At 39.7% G+C, this 22,267-nt stretch overlaps 1 protein-coding gene across 4 annotated transcripts in view; it reads left to right on the top strand.

Annotated features, from left to right (window-relative positions):
• Positions 1-22,267, top strand: part of PIGN (phosphatidylinositol glycan anchor biosynthesis class N) — a 1,150,670-nt gene that overhangs the window by 458,315 nt on the left and 670,088 nt on the right. For all 4 annotated transcript variants that reach the window (XM_044065181.1, XM_044065178.1, XM_044065179.1 and 1 more), the window contains one exon: positions 4,507-4,585. In XM_044065181.1, the coding sequence (XP_043921116.1) occupies positions 4,507-4,585 (79 nt within the window). The remainder of the gene's footprint in view (positions 1-4,506; positions 4,586-22,267) is intronic.

Here is a 22,267-nt window from a genome sequence, read left to right as displayed (position 1 = left end):
CTCGCTAGCTAAGGCTCAGCTAAATACTATTCTGTCCACGGTATCCCAGTTGACAAGACACTCAATTAAGTGCAGCTATGAGCTGTTGAGGCCTCTTCCAAATCAGCTGCTTCTGTTTCTGTCTTAAGGAGGTTTTCATGGTTGAGACTCCAAACTTTGCCTTTGGATGTCCAGGCTAAATTGTTAGATGCCCCTTTAGATATATCAGCACTCTTTGGAGCTGACTCTGAAAAGTTACTTAAGTCACTGCCGGAAAAAGGAAAAGACTTACAGAATCTGAAACATTTATTGGTTTCACCTGTTCCCAGATTCCATAAGAACTACCCCCAAAAGCCTAGCTTTGTCAGGAGACAGTCCTCCCATTCCTCTGTTGCTCAGTCCAGGGGACAAACACAACCTAGGAAACAATCTGCTCCTAGATCTTCTTCCACCTCAACACCTTCTTCCTTTCAGAGGCAGCCAGAACCAGATAGAGCTCCTCTGCTTTGACTCTCTTCCCTTGCCCACCTCCACCCCGTCTCCCTATGCCTAACCCTATCCATACCTTCCTGGCAGAAAATCACCACAGACAGGTGGGTGTTCATCATCGAGAGAGGAAACTTCATGACTTGGGCATCTCCACCATTCCAGGGAGTTCCACAACCCCCACCCAGTCAGCTTCCACTCTTTCCCACTATCCTGAACCAACTCCTCTCTCAGGGCACTATTGAACAAGTACCCGAGGATCTGTTAGCCAAGGGGTTTTATTCCAGGATGTTTTTGGTCCCAAGAAAAGATGGTACTTGGAGACCCATTCCCAATCTATCCTACCTCAATCTCTTCCTCGAGGTGCCTACCTTCAAAATGCTCACATTACAGCACCTTCTTCCCCTTATTCCTCAGCAAGCCTTTATAGCCTCCCTGGATCTGAAGGATGCATACCTTCATATCCCTATTCATCCCACTTACAGGAACATTTCTTTGTTTCTCAGTGGGTTCCTCACATTTTTAGTTCTCTGTCTTGCCCTTTGGACTCTCCACAGCTCCAGTAGTATTCACCAAATGTCTAGCCCCAATCATTGTATATTGCAGGCTATAGGACATACAGATTTATCCTTACTTGCAATATCTCCTGATCCTACACCAAGATTCTCTCACCCTGTCTCAATACCTGCAGTTAGTTTGCAGGATCTTGCAGAATCTCAGTTTCACTGTGAATTACCTAAAGTCTCAAATGACTCTCTCACGAGATCTTGTTTTCCTGGGGTGCAGGATAAGGACAGACTTGGTGTCAGTCTTTGTCCTTGCCCGGAAAGTGAAATTTCTCACCCAGTTTTTCCACTCCCTCCTACCACTATCAACCATTTCAGCCAGAGAATTCCTGAGAATCCTGAGATTTATGGCCTCCTTGATCCCCATGATCCCTCTAGCTAGGATGCACATGAGGAATTTTCTGTGGGTATTGAGAAATTCTTGGAACCAACACGTTCATCCCTTGGAAACAAATCTTCCACTTCTTCCCAGCTTAAAAAGGGAACAAACCTGGTGGATCTCAACTATCACCCTCAATCAAGGGATGCACTTGCAGATTCCTCCACCCAAACAGCATCTTTACACAAATGCATCAGATCTAGGTTGGGGAGCTATCCATCACAGTACCAACATCTAGCACAAAGTGCAGGAGGAGTGGTCCATTCAAGAAAGAAAGGACCACATCATCCTAAAAGAGTTAACCTTTTCCTGACAATGCAAGCCTTTCAAGAGATCCTTCTGCCAGGCACATTTGAAGGTCATCACAGACAACATGATAGTCCTGTGGTACATAAGCAAACAGAGAGGAACTAGATCCTACCCTCTTTACAGTCTTGTAATTCAGATCTGGTCCCTGGCAACAGCACTACAGATTCATTTGCAGGCAGTTTATATTCCATCAGAAGACAGTGTGATGGCAGAGCAGGACTGTAACACTCTTCCCACAAATGGATGCTTCTCAGGGAGATGTTTCTGGCTCTAGTTCACAGGTGGGGTATTCCTCAGGTAGATCTGTTTACCTCCTGTCAGGACAGACAGATGCCCCTCTTTTGCACAAGGCTTCCCCATCCACAAGCCTGGAAGGTGGATGCCTTCTCCTTTTCATGGGAGGGGAATGTTCCTTTATACCTTCCTCCCATTTCCTTTGATTTAAAAAGTCCTCCTGAAAATACAGAAGGACAAACCAAAAATTCTGTTGGTGACTCCCTTCTGGCCAAGACAGCATTAGTTTCCCCTACTTTTCCTTCTAGCCCAGGGCAATTACCACAAGTTACCTCACCGCTTCAACCTACTCACACCAGATAAGGGGTCTCTTATTCATCCCCACCTTCTCAATCTCAACCTGAGAGTGTGGGTGATAAAGTTCTGAGCCCCTTCAGGCACCTATACTCAGAAAACCTGCTCTGTGTTCTGCAGGAGGCCAGAAAACCAAGTACTAAGAGAAACTATTTATTTAAATGGAAAAGATTCTCCCATTGGTGCCTTAAGAGTAAACAGGACCAATCTCAAGCTTATGTTCAAGTGGTCCTTTCCTACCTGTTTGAGTTACTGCATTCAGGATTGACTTATTCTTCAGTAAAAGTGCATCTCTCTCTGCCATTTCTGCTTGCCTTCCCATGACTCCACCTTGCTTCAAGGTTAGATGTTAAGCTGTTTCTGAAACGGGTCATTCATATTAGACCTCCTCATAAGCTCATTCCCCCACCTTGGGATCTTAACGTTGTGCTAGAAAAACGTACCCTAGCTCCCTTTGAGACAACCCATTCTTCCTCTCTTAAATTCTCTACTTGGAAAACAGTCTTGTTATTGGCTATCACTTCTGCTAGGTGGGTCTCTGAGATCCAAGCCCTCATGGCTTCATCTCCCTACCTTGTTTTCCATAAGGATAGGGTTTCCCTAAGAACTAACCCTTCCTTCATGTCAAAAATAGTTAATAAAATATCCTTAAACCAGACCATAAGTTTGCCTGTCTTCTACCCTCAGCCACATAACTCAGAAAGGACTATGCATTCCTTAGATGTTCATAGGCAACTGAGGTTCTGCTTAGACAAGACCAAACCCTTCAGACAGTCTGATCAACTGTTTGTCTCCTGTCATCCTAGGGCCCTAGGCAAGGCCATGTCAAAACAGACAATTGCTTCTTGGATTTCTAAGGCTATTGCCTTTTGCTATTCCTTTCATGGAAAACAATTGAGTTCATCTGTCAAAGCCCACTCCAGTAGAGCTGCTTCCTCTTCAGCAGCCTTTTCAAGGGCATTGATTACTCTTCTCTTCTGGAGGCAGCAGCTTGGACCTCTGTACATACCTTCACCAAGCATTACAAATTGGACTCCATCTCAGGGCTGGGACAGGGTTTTCTAGGTCTATTCTGCAGGGTTTCATAGCCTCTGCTCCCCTACCTGCCCCCCACTAGAGAGCTTTGGTACTCTCCCTAAGGTTAAGAATACTGCAACATGAGAATAGAAGGACATAGAATAGTTGTGTAAGTACTTACTATAACCATAGATGTCCTTCTCTTCCATGTTGCAGTATTCAGTCCCACCCACCTACCCCCTTCTCTTTTAACCATGTCATAAATTGTGTCCTTTCCCTGACTACTGACTTATGTATCTGGCAGGGGGTTTATACTACCGTTTACTCCTCCTATTCCTAGGGACTGTCTCTATGAGGCAGCCAGTTCTGAATTGGGTACTTGCAGACGTCACAGATAAAGCTGTCATTGGTTTATGGCTCTTACATGCAATGTCGCACGTACCCCTGCTTTCAAGACTTTGATATGCTGTCTGGATGTCCAGTGCTCCAGGCAGCAACTCCCTAAGGTTAAGAATACTGCAACATGGAAGAGAAGGACATCTGTGGTTATGGTAAGTTCTTACACAACTATTCTTTATTGTACATCATTCAGGGAGTATGGAGGCAACTTCCACATATCAGAGGAGGCTGCAGGAGGGCTTCCCCATGCAAAATGTAATATTTTATACTGTAGGGTCATATCTTTGTTTCAGTATGTTGGTAGTGAGATTATATTCTGTGTTAGGTGTTTTAGTTATGATTATTCTGATCTCAACTGAGCAAGATGTGATTACTCATAATAAATCCTCAAAATGCCTTTAGCCTACCTTAAAATAATTTTTGGCATGTTAGTTCCATTTACCAGTTTCTGGTTATAAAAAATAAGGTGGGGCACAGTACAGTTTCTCTCTTTCATTGTAGGCTTTGTGTGTGATGAAGATGGTGAGAGAATGTTTCCATATGCCCCTAGGGATATCTGATTGCTGAAAAAGTTTGGTTTGGGAAGACTGACAGCTGTCTTTGGCATTTTACATTTGTTTTATGAATTCTTGTAGCAATGATTCTACTATTTGAATGTCTGCTTTTATGTTGAGTACACTGTTATGACTGTAGGATTTTAATGAACATAATGTAAAGCAGAAACACTTCAAAGAAAATTGCTAGCTAATTCAAAATATATCTGAATTATTTATTTTTCCCCAGGCCTCTGACAAATTCCAGGCAGCTTGATTTTTTGCGGTCAGCAAGGCTGTACATTAAGCAGCAGAAGTACGATGAGGCAGTGAGTTTTGATTTTAAAATATATTTAATTTGCACAATTGCCTTTTAATTATTTCTTGCTATCAGCTGTTACCTTGGGATTCTGAAAAAGGGACCTCAAGACCCTGCACAGCCACCCATTAGCAAAGTAAATTAATCAAGTATTTATTAGTTTAGCAAGTAAATAAAATGCATTTTGTTAACATAATATTAGGAGTAAGCTATATTTAAAGCATTTAAATGTTATGTTTTTCATTTCTTTTTTGTTGCCTTTTATGACTGTTTATCATTGCTTAACTAGGTTTGCCAGTGTAAGTTCAGAAAATATAATTTGGTTTAGGAAGCTTGCTTAATTTGACCAAAAGTGAAATTTTTTTTTCGTCTCAGAAATTGATTCTATCTCTAGCCTGGCTTTAATGCCCCACCCTCATCTTTTGACAGCCCCCAGTGGTAAAATACCCTACATTGCCACTGTAAGGTCTTTTTTTTTTCTCTACTGGAGATCAGCCCTATGGCAGTCATCTTATAAGCCATAAGGAGGGGTAATTGTAGGTGGTCCAGCAGCTGGAGTATTATATTTCAAGAAACCTAGATTTTTTTTTATTTCCAAAGAACATTTTTAAATTGTATTATACATTAAGAAACAATATGAACAAGAGCAGCAAAATGCCAAGTATTTACACAGCTGATTACAAAATTCTTTGATAGAAAATCCTCAGAATCAAGTACAACAAACTCATTAAATTTACTACAGTATCTTAATGTAACCATTTCTGTTAAATTTCAGTAATATTATGTCCATTATTATGACTGGGTGAGGAGTCTTTAATTCATTTTTATCAGAGCCGTTTCATTTTGTCACATGGCAACGGTTAGTGAAGTAAGCTCTTAAAAGAAAGGTATTCTGTTTCTCTTCTGATTTGTAGTAAAACTCTTCATAGCAATAGACAGTAAACTCCAGAAGAGTGCACGCTAAGATTTTTGAAAACAATATGGAAATGCAGTATTTAATAAAATTAACCATTTAGTGAGATAACCATTGTCAAACCACAGAGCTTTCATGAAGTCATTAATTTTTTAATAAAATTCCTGTGGATTTTCACAGCTTTAGAAAATATTTCTAATCTGCTTTCACATCCCCAACTTTGTTTCTTGTGTGTTATGCATTTTATTTGTCTTATATAGAGTAAAAAATGACATGTATATAAATGTCCACAAAAATATCTTCTAAAACAACAAAAAGGTTATCAACATAATTGACACAGCAGGCTCATTTTTATTTATTTTCATCTAAATCAATGAATAATAAATGTTGCATTTATTTCTAATTCTAATGATGATGTACTGCATTAATAACTAAAATTAGCATGTATAATCCCAATAGCCTCTTCCTTGAGTCTGATTGTTTTCCTGGTGTAACTTGTGCAGAATAATACAATGTTTGGGTCTCTGACAATAGAGGAAATCTCTTGTATCTTATTTTGTAGATATTTTCTAATATTTTTCAGTAAAAATCGTATCATTTGGATTGTAGTTATATAACTTAATAATTGTATCTATAGAAACAATTATATATCCTTCAAATACTCAAACCATAATATTTGGTTTTTGTCATTTTAGATTCTGTTTAAATTTGCACCTTCTTAAAAAGTAGGTAATGGAAAATATTGAGAATGTCCAGTTTTTAATATGGGTATGTTTGTATTTAAAATTCTTGAATATTTTCAAAACACTGTTTTTAAACAAGAAATTATTTGGGAAATAATTAGGATTATTTACATAGTTCTTATAAATCATTAGATTATTACTAATTGTATTATTTACACTTGATGGAGTACTTAACTTGTACTCAAAAACAGATGCTTTCATGTATGTGTTTCCATTTGGCATCATAGCTAGACTCTAGCCAGTAATAAATCCTCTTAAAAACAAATGCTACTGAGTGCAGGAATTCATATTCCTCCTTCAACCCAGGATCTAATACAATTCTAAATAATTGTAGGCTTATTTGGATACCATAAAAATTTAAGAGAATTTTAGTTACTTTTAACTGACTTGCCTGGAATTCATGAAGTAGCTTGAATTATGAGTAATGATTTTGGATTCAAGATCACCTTAATCAATTGTAATCTGTCTTTAAATGATCATTAATAGCTATTCCACGGACTGTTTCCTAAATACCTCTTATCATGTTTATTCTAATCACAATTAACTTGGATGTTTTTACCTAAAATATAAGTAATTACAATTTCCTCTGTTTTATCGAAATTAAATTTCATTTTAGACATTTTTAAACTTATTTAAAAAAGCAGAAATTGGGACAAATTATAATTAACATAGTCTACCATTTGTAATAAATTTGCAGCAAGTAGCTGAATTTTATATTGACAATAAGAGGGCATTCAAAACCTTTTATGCTTAGACTTTATAAAAGTTGCAAATGGCTTGGCCGCTAAATTAAAAAGCAGCAGGGACAAATACCATAAATAGTATCTTTGTTTTGTGCCTTTGTTAATATTTATACCTCATAAAAGAAAAAAATATAAATTTTAATGCAAACTTTTAAAATTTTATAAAGATGAACTAAAATTCAATAAATTTATCTGGAAAGTAAAGTCCAATTTAAAAAGGCAAACGTTTTTTTTTCTAAATCTAAATAATTACTTTCAATGTGTTATTGTTTACCTACTCTGTTAAATAATAATTTTGATATTATGTGTTTGTCTTTTTATCATAAAGCCTATTTGATCATTGTTAATTAAATTCGCTAAAATATTTTAACCTGCTTGATATAAAATACGTCAAATTTATAGTCAATATTCAGTAATGATACTGGTCTGTATGACGTCTATAGCTCTGAATCCTCATCCTGCTTTAAAATTGGAGAAATAAATGCATAATTCCATGAAGGAGGGATTTTATTTTTCTATTGAATCATGTTATAGGTCTTTTCCAAAAGAGCAGTAATGCTATGGGGAAGTAGTTTATTAGTTTCTTGTATTATACTATCTAATCTTGGAGCTGTATTTCCCTTTGTTTCTAATTTGACTTTTAATTTCTACCATAGATATTGGCTTTACTTTTGAACGTTTGTTTAAAATATTTTATTTCAGGAAAATTCCTTTTAAAATGTTATCATAAAACATTTATTAACTTTTTACATTATTGATTTCTTGTCAAAGTTTCTGAAACACTCTACAAATCTGTTCAATATCTAATTTGTTTTAATTTTGGGGACCTGGAATAATAATACTTTTAATTTGTGAGGCTTTGCCTAGTATTTTTGATCTATTTGCTAGTCTCCAAAAATCTTTGGGAGTAGTTGCATATGATAGTAACCTCACTTTTTCTAATGCTGTAGCTACTTTATGATTTAGTGGGCAAGATTCCAAAAGACTTACTCTCGGAGTAAGTCACTTACTCCAAGAGCAGGTTTTCTGGAAACTGGCCCCTTGATGTCAACCTGTTTAGGCCTAGTTCTCTGTGTAAGTAACTTAATTCAGTGCAAGCCTTTTGGATTCAGGGAAACTTATACCAGAGTAAGTTACTTACAATGACAGCAAGTTTTTTGTAATCCTGATGGAACACTGTGGTGCTGCAGCAGTAGCATTGTTGCCTCACAGCAAGAAGTTCTCCTGTTCGATTCTCGGCTGGAGCGCCTTCTGTGTGGAGTCTGCATGTCCTCCCCACGGTCGAGTGGCATTCGAAAGACATGCGTAGAATGGGCGTGCCTTCGTTGCAGGTTGGGCGTCGAGCTGGCACCTCGGCACCCGTAAAAAAAAAATCTACTACCAATCATTAGCGGACCGGAGTTCTGCTGTGGCGACCCCTAACTGGGAAAAGCCAAAAGAAGAACAACAGCATAGTATATCCTGATGTTTTTTGTTTAGTATCTTAACCAGTAAATTGTTGCTTTCACTCTATCATTGTAATTTCATATTAGCCTTAAAGAGTTTTCGTTGAACATTTTTATCTTTTCTTCCTATTCATTTTTTTTGCATGATGCTTTAATTTTACCAGAATTAAATAATTTCTAAGAATCCCATAAAATTATCAAATCAACCTTATTGTTGTTTAACTGCAAAAAATCCTCCGTTTTTTTTATTAAGTTTTTCCTTAACATTACTTAATTTAGTCATGTATGTATGTATTCTTATCAATACTGGTTGGCTTTTTAAGTTTGTAAGTAAATTAGCACTTACAGGATTATGATCAGATATTGGGCAAGGTAAAACACTAACATCCTCAACCTTTTTATTTAAATCATTGGAATTATATACTGTAGGTGTTCTGGTTTGTGCCTGTAAAACGTATGAATAATGTATAAAGTAAGGGTATCAGACTTAGAATATTCCATTAAGTCATTAAGGTGGGTGCTTTCAGTCCAGCACTTCCTTAGATGCCGAAATTCTTGGTGACTTCTATGTACTTAAATATGCTTTACCTAAAACATAATTAAAGTTTTGTTTCTGCTCTCCTGAGTAAGATTCACTGTGGAGAATGTAGTCTTCTGCAACCCTAGAACTAAAGCCAAAAATGACAAGCGACAGCATAGCTAGTCAGTCCATGTTTCTTTAATTAGAAATGTTTTACTTAATTCTTTATCCCTTTAAAACATTTACCTTGTTTTTTTTTCCTGTACTGTTTTGGCATTGCCATCTCATCACTATTCCTACTGATCAATACACAACAAAGCAGATGATTAAAGAAGTTAGTATGCAGGTCACTAAAAAGTAAACAATCCAGTGAACAAAGCCATCAGAGAAATCACTCTGTACTCCTTCTAAAAGTAGTGCTTGAAAAAGAAATGAAGCCACGCACTTGGATGATTGAGCAGTTTGCCATGCAATGACCTGAACAGAATGCTGCATCCACTTGTTCACCAAAACGCGTGTATCTAAACTTGCCATCACTTATGTCAAATGGGTCAAATAATCACTGTAGCATTCATTACAAGCAGCAAAAGAGCCATAGTCACATCTTACTATATATAAGAAATACTATAACTGTAGTTCTTCCCAGTGCATGCATATTTTGCCTTATCTGTGTACTTCTCCTAAATGAATAATTGCATTTTTGAAAAACACATTTTAATCTGGCAGGAAGGTGCTATGGAAAAATCTTTTCTCTTCATTCTCATGCCATTAACTAAAATAAAGGACACAGGAGTGAAAATACATTAAACAGCAGTAGTAATGAATATTCAGAGAGACAAATTAGTTTAAAGGCACATAGCATGCATTTAAGAATGCTTTAACAAGTTAATGCAGTAAACATCACAAATGTGAAACTGTTATACTACTGAAAAAACAGCAAAAATAAAAATGAGAACTTTAAGTCTGTAAGTACTAAATTTGTTCATTGCTAAAGCTTAACATTTACTAAATTGTTTAATATTCAATGTGAAGTTGTTCAATCTCACCGTTCATTCTTCACTGATGGGTCCGGAGCTGATCCTCGGCTCCAACACGGCCGACTAGCAAGCTCAAAGTTCTCCAGTAGCTCGAGATCCAACCCCTTATCCCACAATGCACTGCTGGAATTACCTCAGATCCAGTTTGCCGCGGCATGGATCTCTTGGTTTCCAGCGTTGCTCGAGGCTATTATTGGGAGTTTTCAACTTTCAGCAAATTATATATTTCAGTTTTTTATATATCTTTGATTACTTTATAATACTAGATATTACTAGCTACTGGATAGTTGCTTTCTGTGTTCAACCCCCTTTACTCAGTAAAAGCTTTCTTTGCCTTCGGCCCTTTGGCCTTAGGATCTCTTTTTATAGTTGTTAGTCAGTGTTCCCTGTTTGGGACTCTTGTTATTGGATTACTTAATCCTGTTTATATTGATATAGTTGTTAGTTGCCCCTTTTGGGCTGTGTGTGTTTTGTGTGAGTTAGTTAGTTATATTCTAAAATAGCTCATAGTTAAATAGTGTGTTCCATTTTAGTGGAAATTGTGAAATTTCTGAAGAAAAAGATAAACATCCAAAGCCTGGGTTTAAAAAATGCCCAGACTGCGGACAGAAAATGTCCATCACAGATGCCCATGTGCAGTGTGTTTATTGTTTGGGTGAGGTGCACCTGCAAGAGTCATGCAGTATCTGTTGTCACTCCTTTTCACCATAGTGCTTGCAGAAAGGAAGAGGAAGTTAATTGATAGGGGTATTATCAAACACTCTTTTTCTGAGGCATTGTCTGACCAGGATGGGGCCAGCAAATCATCCAAATCTTCCTCTGAGTCTAGGTCAAAAAAGGAAAAAGGTCAGAAAATGTGGTGACTTCAGCTCCACTACCTTTGGAGCTGACAGTCTGTTCTTTTCGGAACAGGGACACTGCTCTGGAACTGGTTGCCGAAAAACCTCCATCCATACTTCTCCAATCGGCTCCATCTCTTCACTCTTCCAGGTCCTCTGTCAGCCTTTCTGATCTGGATATGGACTGGCTGGTTCTGAAACTCTTAAAGGCACCAGGCCTAGCTAAATTGCTGTCGGTTCAGACCCAACTGTCGGAGCCGAAGGCCACTACTCTTGAATTGTCTGCTCCTCCGCCGAGCCATACCGGACCATCGAAGCCAAAGGAGGCCAACCTGATGATCGTGGATCCCTTGGAGCCGACACCTGCTCCAGTGTCGTCGGCTCCATCTGCTCGGACATTTTCGTCGCCGACCGGGGACTCTAGGAGCCAACACTCTCCGGTCGGGTCCGGGGAGGATAGCCGCACCGACTTGTCGGTGCCGACTCTTCCTCTCGGGGCCTTGGCTTGGGTGAGCTTGGCTCCTACCTCGGGCTCAGAGCCCACGGCTTTGGTGCTAGAGGAGATCACGGCTCCGTCAGATCCGTCGACTCCTTCTCATCAGAGCCAAGGTGCATTCGAAGCCATGAAGCAAGTGTTGTCTCCTAAGACTTCCTCATCTCAAGGTCTGGCCTCTTCTTCCCCTAATGTGCCTGTGTCAGTTTCTGTCTCCTCCGGTCATCCGAAGCGTAGAGACCCTGAGCCTCAGTTAGCCCCACAGGGCTCTCCCTGCTCTTCTGAGACCTCCCCAGAAGTTCCCCCTGAAGAGGTTCCCAGGAAGAGATTATGCAAGAGGAGGCATTTGGACTCCCCCCAGGAGTCTCTCACATCGGACACCGATTTGGATGAATCAGAAGGGTCCCCTAGATCCCCCTCTGATGACATCTCCTTTGCGGAGATTCTTGAAATTCTTAGGCAGAGGGGTGATTGGTAGTCCAAGAGCCCTACTGAGGATGAGTCAGTTCTCCTGAAGGCATTCGGGTCTCAACCTTCCACCTCTTGGGTATCTCCGCCCTACGATGAGCTTATGGATCTTGTCTCTTGTAGGGCGTGGGAGTCACCAGAATCTATGGAACCTGTTCCTAGGAGGCCTAATAAGTTTATTTCTGCCCCGTGGATAAGTCCTTTTTGACCAAGGGAGTCCCTGTTGATGCCATGGTGGTGGTGGCAGCCACCAAAAAGGAAATGTCTGAGACTTCCTCGTCTATCCATCCTCCTAACAGAGAATCTAGGATCATGGATAGATATGGGAAACGCATGTTCTGTTCAGCGACTTTCTCACTCAGATCACTGAACTACTTGACACATTTTACCAGACTGCATAGAGATCTCCTTAAGGAGTTAGGAGATGCTCTTCAGGGTGCTGTAGCTACGAGTGTATTCAACAAGATTGCCACTCAGCTCTCTACCCTCAATTCGATAGTCAACTCATCCATGCGTCTCATATCTTAAGCAGCTGATGGTTCGAGTAGAGCCGCAGATACAGGAATCGCTCTTCGTAGGCATGCCTGGATGTGACTCTGTTCCTTCTTGGAACCCTTCAAGTCTTCCTTTACTAATAACCCATTTGACGGCTCATCTTTGTTTGGGCCAAAGGTGAAGGAGACTTTGACCAGGTGTGAGCAAGAAGGAAAGACTCTGCCATCGGAGTCCATTTTTTTCACCCCCACTCGACCCTTTCCTAAAGGTCAGAGGGGAGGAAAGATGTGGTTCCAGAAAGCCCAAGGAGCCTTTCAAGACAAACGTGGAGAGCTCCCCTCCAGAAGCAGGGGAGGGGGTTTCAATGGAAGATGCCTCCCTTGTGGCAGAGGGGGTCCACAACATCAGATTGACAGAGATCACTTCTCTGGTCAGTCCTACCAGTGCTCCTGAAGGGAGGCCCGGCTGTCCTACTCTGGAGGCAGTCAGGGGTAGCTTATCATTGTACCCAAAAGCCTGGCTAAATATAACAAATGACAGTTGGGTACAAAGTAGCATTTCCAGAGGGTATTTCATACCGTTCTCCACTTAGCCCCTTCCTGTCAAAAAAATCACGGATGTTCCACCTAGTCACATGGGACAAGCAGCAATAGAGGTACGCCGATTGCTAGAAAAAAAGAGTCATCCAGCCAGTTCTGGCAGACCAGACAGGATTCGGAACTTACTCAAGATTCTTTTTGGTTCCAAAGAAAACAGGGGACTGGAGACCCATTTTGGATCTCAGCAGACTCAACCAGTTTGTGAGAAAAGAGAAGTTCCGAATGGTCACGCTACAGTCCATACTCCCATTTCTAGGGAAGGACAATTGGATGTGCTCGATTGATCTCAAGGATGCGTACTACCACATAAAGATGGCCAGGCCATCCAGAGATCACCTGCATTTCTGGCTGCTATGAGCCAATCATTATCAATTCCGAGCTCTGCCCTTTGGTCTCACTACAGCCCCCAGAGTGTTCACCAAGTGCATGGCAGTAGTCACGGCTCACCTGAGGCATCTAGGATTTCAGGTGTTTCTGTATTTGGATGATTGGCTCCTTATCTCCACCACCAGGCATCAACTTCTTCAAACGAGAGAGGCTACTCTGACACTCTGCGATCGGCTAGGCATTACAGTCAACTTCGAACAGTCTGCCTTGTTGCCATCACAGCATATCGTTTTTAGAGGGACAGAATTAGACACGTCAACCACCACTCTTTGTCTTCCACCAGAAAGAATTTGTATTCTTCGCCAACACATCATGTCCCTGATATCAAAGAACAAAGCACCAGCTGCAGAGGTATTGAAAGTTCTAGAATTGATGGCGGCAGCTATTTTAGCAATCCCATTGGCATGGATGCATATGAGAATCCTTCAATGGCTTCTATTCACGCAATGGTCTTACCAAGAACTACCAATGAGTCACATGATCCTGATAACGAATTCCTGCAAGAAGGATCTTCAGTGGTGGTTGACGTCTCTTCATGTCACAATAGGATGTCCCTTCATGCTCCCCCCTCCAGTTGCCACTGTGACCACGGACGCTTCCCTGATAGGGTGGGGGGGCTTTTTCAGAGAAAGACTGCCCAAGGCACATGGACAGATCAAGAATCACATCTGCATATCAATGTCCTGGAGATGAGAGCAGTACTTGTAGCGCTGCAATACTTTCAGGACTCTCTTCCTCTAGGGACAATTGCAATACAGACAACATGTCAGTGGTCTGGTACCTGAACAAGCAAGGTGGGACCAAGTTTTATCCCCTTTGCTGAGAAGCCCACAGAGTATGGCAGTGGGCAGTGTCATCCCAGCGCTTTCTGTTAGCAATGCACATCCTGGGCAAATCCAACGTCATAGTGGACAGACTGAGCAGAGCAATTTTATTGCCCCACGAATGGTCCCTTAAACAAGAGATTGTGGACAGGATCTTCCTCAAATGGGGCCAGCCTTCCTGCGACCTATTCGCCAGTCACATCAACAACAAATGCAGAAGTTATTTTGCCCTGATTCCCACGCCAGGTCACTCCTCGAGGGATGCTCTTGTCCACGATTGGCCCCCGGGTCTCCTCTACGCATTTCCACCAATTCCCCTGATACCCAAATTCTTACAGAAAGCAAAGTCGCTGGGACGGACGATCATCCTTATAGCCCCTCATTGGCCTTGACAGATTTGGTTTCCGTTTCTTTACCATCACATTCTGGAAGATCCATGGATCCTGGACCTGGTTCTGGACTTGTTGACACATCCGTCAGGGGATCTTCATCCATCCTTGCAGACACTGAAGTTAACCGCTTGGCTGCTCCAATTCCCCGCATAGCCAGGCTCTATAATCTTTCCCATGACACTAGTCAAATTTTGTTGGCTTCCCATAAACCTTCCACTAGAAAATTGTATCGTAGTAAGTGGAAGAGATTTTCCATTTCGGCTTCTTCCCACAATATTGACCCTTACCAAGCGCCATTGTCTTCCACCTTATAATTCTTGACATAAATCTTCAACAAAGGAGCAGTAGCTGCTATGGTGCGAGTGCAATTAGCTACTATATCTAATTTCCATCTAGGAATCGATGGTTTGAATATTATGGCTCGCCAATTGTCTAAGGCTTTTCTAAAAGGCTCTTTTCACATGAGGCCTCCAGTGAAGACACCTTATTCCCCCTGGAATTTGAATTTTATGTTATCTCGTATCATTCTTCCTCCTTTTGAGCCTGCATCATCTTGTGAACTAAAATTTCTGTTATGGAAAACTATCTTCTTGGTTGCCATCACTTCAGCCCGCAGAGTGTCAGAGCTCCAAGCCCTATCCATCAAGCCCCCTTATATGGTCTTCCATGCTGATAGAGTATCTCTCAGGACAAATCCATCCTTTTTGCCTAAAGTATGTTCTGAGATTAACATTAATCAAGTCATTGAGTTGCCCATTTCTTCCCTAATCATACCAACAAATTGGAATATATGTTGCACAAACCCGATGTTCATAGACAACTTAGATTTTATTTGGACAGAACAAAAGACAGCAGGAAATCATATCAGCTCTTTGTGTCTTTTTCTGAGGCCAGGAAAGGTAAACCAGTTGCTAAAACAACCCTGTCTAAGTGGCTGTCGGATTGTATCGCCTACATTTATTCTTGTCATAACATGCCCTTGTCTAGTAAGGTAAAGGCTCATTCAACCAGAACAGTTTCTACCTCTTCAGCCTTTCAACCCAAATTACCTTTGGACAACATCTGTGCAGCAGCCACATGGTCTAATCCTCACACTTTTATAACTCATTACAAAGTGGATAAGGCCTCCAGGGACAGGGCTTCATTTGGTTCTACAGTTTTGAAGAGTGTACTTCCGTGAGCCACCCAAGATCAGGGTGCTAGGGACACTACCCATCAGTGAAGAATGAACGGCGAGATTGAACAACTTCACATAAAGAAGTTATGTACTCACCATAATGTTCCATGTGAGTTGTTCCATCTCGCCTTCATTCTCATGTCCCTCCCTCCTTCCCCCTCCTGGCTGGAAGTTGACCTGGAGGCTGTCTTCATCCTGGTTTTTCAATGTGTCTTCATTCCTAGGCAGAATAATTATTGTACTTCTATATGGTACGCAGCAAATAAGATCTGAGGTAATTCCAGCAGTGTATTGTGGGATAAAGGGTTGGGTCTCGCACTACTGAAGAACTTTGAGCTTGCTAGTCGGCCGTGTCGGAGCCGAGGATCAGCTCTGAACCCATCAGTGAAGAATGAAGGCGAGATGGAACAACTCACATGGAACGTTATGGTGAGTACATAACTTATTTTTTTTCTCCTCTGTAAAGAGAACTTATCCATATTAAGACTTTGTCAGTCCTACAGGTAGTTTAAGAAAACTGTAAAAGGAAATTCAAATACAAGGCAAAATCATCCTATATAAATGAATTGTAAGTGAGGTCTCACAAGACTTAACATTATAATCTTTCCTAAGAAACAAACAAATTTTAATGTACTTTCAAGTCAGTATTCCTTGTTTTTCTGTGAAGCAGACACTTATTTCCATCCATTTTCTCAGCTTGTCTCTGTTCAAAGAGATGCTGTTCTATTGCATTTCCTCAATTTCCTTCAGGAGATTTTTAATCTTTGCGAAAGTAATTACTTTATCTAGACTGTTCAGAATTTTAGGTCAATCCTTGCCAGAAATAAAATGTGTTTTATGCCTTTTTTCATCTCTTTTTACAAAAGGTAGACACACTTTCCTGTTTTCCAGAATTTTAGTTGACTAATCATTGCCATTGTTATATTTCTCTCTGTTTTGTAGGTGGCATTGCCCATGCAGTTCTCAAAACAAGGTCTTTATCAAGATGAAAAATAAATGTCACTACAAATAGAACCCAGGGGTGCATATTCTGCAGTAGATGGTTTAGTCAGGTGTCTGTATGCTTTTTCGATATGACATGAGAAACCTGCTATCCTATTGACTCCATTTGCTTTTTCCTGCATGTCATCAATTGCTAAGTTATTCTGATTTTTCTCTGTTTTCTAAATCATCAGTCTTCTCAAAATGCCAGTTATTCTCCTTAATTAGGAATTCACTTTGAAGTTCCTCTTCTTGAAATTTTCCTCTCTATGTCATGCTATTTATTTGTGAGTCTGGTTTTTGAATTCTGGGCTGGATTCAGAAAGGTTTTCGAATTTTGGGCTGGATTCAGAAAGGGCTGTTGCCAGCAATAAACCGTAACAAGCTGTTACTGATGGAGGGATTCACAGACAGGCCCACTGGAGTGATCCTACATGGTTTCTAGGGTCACTGTGGTGGGCCAGCTCCTCATCCAAACCGTGACCTATAGAGATATTTGAAAAATATAAAAAAGAAATATGGACATGGGAAAGAGAGAGAGATTTGTTATGGTATAATATTTATGCAAAGGAGAAAGCCAAGTTAACTAATATAGAGAAGGCAGTCTCAAAGATATTCGAAGAGAAATACAGGCAAAGGCATCCAGATATGGAAAATTTCACAATAAAAAGATTAATAGCACAAAGATGGAATGCAGAAAAGATGATTAGTAAAGCAGAAGTTAAAGAAATTGAAGTTGAAGTTATGGAGTGCCTGCGAAGTGAAGGATTTAATGTAGAAGGTCTAAAACAGACTACTTCACAGCATGATGGACTGAGTCCCCAGAATAAGGAAAAGCAAGAAGATCAGGAGATATTTGATGAAGAAATATGGATGGGGAAATAAAAAGAGATTTAATATGGTGTAATATTTATGCAAAGGAGAAAGCAAAACTTACCAATACAAAAAGAGCAGCACCAAAGATATTTGAAGAAAAATATAGGGAAAGGAATCTGGATATGGAAAACTTTAAAATACAAAAAATAAGAAGACTAAGAGAAAAAGTAGAAAAAGAGATTAGTAGTGGAGAAATCAAAGAAATAGAAATTTAGGTTATGGAACAGCTGCCAAGAGAAGGATTTAGTGTACTAAATTGAATACAGAAAGCACCACAATAGGATAGAGCAATGGATATCCAAATTAAGTGGAAACCAGTGGAATAGGAAGGAACTGGTCAGGTGCCATATCAAGATATTGTGGAGCCTTCCACAGGAAACCAGTATAAACGTTCATTTGAAGCTAGACAGCAAGGAAAGGAACAGGAAACTGTGGAAACTCTGATGCAGTCAGTGTTGAGGAGTGATAGGCCAGTGAGTTCCCATATGACAGAACAACAGATGACACAGGATGAAATTGAAGAGAATGTGCCACAGGAAGATGCTATAGAACTTTCTATAGAATGCCTGCAGGAAACTGAAAACAAGGGATGTGCCCTCAGTATGGAAGAACATGAGTTAAGAGAAGAGTTGCTCAATTTAATAGACAAAGACAGGTATATCAAGATCAATGAGAGAAATAGACTGCAGAAGGTTAATAAAACCTTAAAAGTCAGACGCTTGATAAAACAAATGAACACAGTAATTAGGACTGTCTATAGAGATCCATGCGATATAACAGAAGTTAACAGAATATATTACTGTGCTGTAAAATTAATAACTGATAAAGTTCTACCACAGGAACACAGGGTAGCGAGAGAAAAGAGGGGGCGAAAGCGAATAACATCATGGAAATATCGAATTGAGAAAACTATAAAGCAGCTAAGACAAGAAGTGTCATTGTTAGAAGATTATAGAAGAGGGAGTAGATCAACAAAAATGCTAAGAAAGATAGATGTGATAAAAGCAATGTACAGTATTAGAACAGACGAGGATCTATTATGTACTATTGGCGATAACAAACGAAAAATTTTAAAACAGGCAGAGAGACTTAGAAGATACGAAGATAAATATAAGGAAAAAGCAGAAAATAAGCAATTTATTGATGACCCAAAAAAGTTTTATAGAGAATTGGGAACTAAGGTAAAAGGAATTGAAAGACCGCCAAAAAAGGAAGTAGCTGCATTTTGTAGAAATTATCTATGAAGATCCTGTGGAACATAACAAAGATACTAAATGGACAGAAGAAGTAAAAGAAAGAATAAGAAGTGTAAAGGTACAGGATATGAAATGGGATAAAATAACAGCCAGAGAGATTGAAACAAAGTTGAGAAAAACCTCTAACTGGAAAATGCCAGGCCCAGATGCAGTACCTAACTTTTGGCTTAAAGTATTAAGTTCTTTGCACGAGGATTTAGCCATGAGTAAGAACTATTTATATGCGCACCGAGAACACACACCGCACTGGTTAACAACAGGAAAAACAATGCTCTTACTTTAGAGTGAACCTGCAAGCTACCCTAAAAATTATAGACCAATAACTGTCTTCCAACGACGTATAAACTATACATGGTAATTGAAGCTGTGACAGAGTTTATAGTCATTTAGAAGAAAACTCAATTATGGCAGTAGTACAAAAAGGCAATAAAAGAAAGTCATATGGAACAAAGGATCATTTGTTGTTAAATAAAGTTATAGTGGAGAACTGTAAAAAGGGGAAGAATCTAAGTATGGCATGGATTGACTACAAAAAAGCAATTGAGAGTATCCCACATTCATGGATAAAAGACTGCTTAAAAATGTCTACACTGATTGATTACATTACAGTAACCATGAAACAGTGGCAGACCACTTTGCAATTAAGCCATGATAAAGGACAGATTATTATCCCAGGGATAAAAATTCAAAGGGGGATATTCCAGGGTGACTCTCTGTCATTGTTGCTGTTCTGCCTTGCCATTAATCCATTAAGCTGTTTATTTAACAGCTTAGGCCATGGCTACAATTTGGCTCCTAGAAAACAACAAAGTTTAATAACGTCTCATCTTCTCTTTGTCAATGATTTAAAACTGTATAGCTCATCAGATGAGGAACTGAAAGCACAGCTGCACGTTGTCAAAACTTTTTCAGATGATATTGGAATGTCATTTGGTGTTGATAAATGTGCAAAAGCAACCTTTAAAAAAGGAAATCTGCAGCACCAGGGAAACATCAGTTTGGGACAAAAATGTGATATAAAAGAACTTGAGCAAGAGGGAGTACATAAATACTTGGTAATTGATCAAGGATCAGCAATAAAACATGAACAAATGTGAATAAAGCTCAGTAAAGAGTTCTTTAGAAGACTTAAATTAATCCTGAAAACAGCATTGACATCTAGGAACAAGATCCAAGCCATAAATAACTTTGCTCTTCCTGTCCTAACTTATAGTTTTGGAGTGATTGACTGGCCCCAAAAAGTGTTGGATAGATTGGATATTAAAACAAGAAGGATGCTTCATGCTCACCAAATGATTTATAAAAATCAGTGTATACCAAGATTATATATTACTCGTTCCGAAGGAGAGATGGGCCTCCTTGAAACTGATTACATGTATAGATCTGCAGTCGTGGGACTCCACACATATCTACTGACCTCATAAGATCCAAATGTAGTTAAAGTTTTGACACATAAGGAGAATAAATCTAAGATGACATCTCTGCTTAATTTAGCAGAGGCATATCTACGTCAAGCAGGAATGGAAATCAAATCAGAAGTAGATAAAAACCAGGCAGCAACTGAATGTGCTACAAAACAAAAGAAAGAATATAAGGTGGAAGACCAGATGAGAAGCAAGAAGAGTGGAAAAAACATAAATATAGTTGCAAGTATAGAAAACTTCTGGAAGAGCCTCATGTTGATCAAGAACGAATGCAGGAATGGTTAAGGAGAAGTGAATTTACATCAAGAAATGAAAGGTTAATATTGGCAGCCCAAGATAGTGGGCTACGTACACGCTGGTTTACAAAGTCCATTGAAAATGTTGGAGAAACAGAAATATGTAGGTTTTGTAAAACCAAAATGGAAACAGTCACACACTTTGCTGCTGGTTGTGACGCACTAGTGGCAGAGGGACTGTATACTGAAAGGCATAATAATGTGGCGAGACTGTTACACTGGAGATTGTGCAAACATTATGGTATCGAAGTGGCTGAAAAACACTGGAAACATGAGCCACAAAGAATCATAGAAAATGATTAAGTTTATGTCACATAGGATCACCCAATACCAACAGTTCAAAAGATAGATGCTAGAAAACCAGATATAGTGGTCCAAGAAAAGAAGACAAAAGTAGCATTGATCATTGAAATCACCACACCTAGTGACAGCAGTGTCTTGCGTACAGAGAGACAAAGTCATAAAATACCTTGATCTGCAGACAGAAATGAGAGCCATGTGCAAGAAAGATACCCAGACAGTTCCAATAGTAGTAGGAGCAACTTGTCTTATAAAAAAGAATTTACAATCATATTTAGATATGTTACCAATTCATGTAACACTGTACAAATTGCAGAAGGCATCATTACTGGGCACATTGCGGGTGCTGTGAAGAGCACTTTTGGCTGACATCAAAGAGTGAAACAATACTAATTTCATGGACTTTAATCGTACTTTGACTTAGGAATGGGGCCCATTCCCGTCATGGTATTAGAAACCCAAAAGTCTTGGAGAAATTAAAAACGCCAGATGAAGTATATGTTAATGAGGCATTCCAGGGAAGCAGACTATGCTAATTAGCCATATGCTGTCCTCCCCAGAAATACCTGCTGGGCTGAGTAAGTTAACTCAGTCAAAAGTTGGCACATTAATGTTAATGGTTGAGATCATGTTACTGACAAATGGAGAGTTTAGAGGATAGGTAGTGGTGAGGGTGTGCATCTTTGTGATGGCCTCTGGCTGCATATGTGAGTGTATGCAGAGGGATGAGTGGTCACAGCTGAGTGTGTGTGTGAGTGAGACTGTGACTGTTTTTGTGCCTGTGTGGTTGCAGTAGGGGTTAGTTAGGGAGGAGCTAGGTAGATTAGGTGTGTGTGTGTGTGTGTGTGTGTGTGTGTGTGTGTGTGTGTGTGTGTGTGTGTGTGTGTGTGTGTGTGTGTTTATGTATGGGGTAATGGGTGTGCCCATGAAGGTGATTGTGTAAAGGGGAGCTCTCTGTGCATATGTGCCTTTGTGCTTGCATGAATGTGTAAATGTGTGCATGTATGTCTGTTGAGGGGGTTGTCATACCTTTAAACTCCCCTAGACTAATGAGCATATCCTACAGTATTGAAGGAGAAATACTACACACCAGGAATACTCTAACTGAAAAACTTAATAGAACAGTTTTGCAGCATGAATGATGAATGGGCAGGGGGACACTAGACACAAGTGATACTCTTAAAATGTTTCTCGGTGTCAGTTTAAAAGTTAATAAAGCAACACACTTTGTAGCATGAAAAATGTATAGGTGGGGTTTGGGGGGTGGAGACACCAGACACAGGAATTTAAAGGGGCAATAAAAAAACTTTGAATTTTGTACCTTTGGCATACAAAGCAGCTTGTTAACAATACAGATCTTTAGTCTTGTGGGCTACCACTATACACCAGAAGATACTCTTTAAATGTTACCTTAAGTCACTGAAAAAGTTTTATTAAAACCAATAGAAAAAAGCTTCAAACTCTGTACCTTTGGCATGGAAAGC

The sequence above is a fragment of the Protopterus annectens genome, chromosome 3.part0, assembly GCF_019279795.1.
Source record: "Protopterus annectens isolate FY-2018-M chromosome 3.part0, PAN1.0, whole genome shotgun sequence".
Lineage (NCBI taxonomy): Eukaryota > Metazoa > Chordata > Ceratodontiformes > Protopteridae > Protopterus > Protopterus annectens.
The sequence above is the reverse complement of the archived record's forward strand: the minus strand, read 5'-3'. Positions and strand labels throughout refer to the sequence as shown.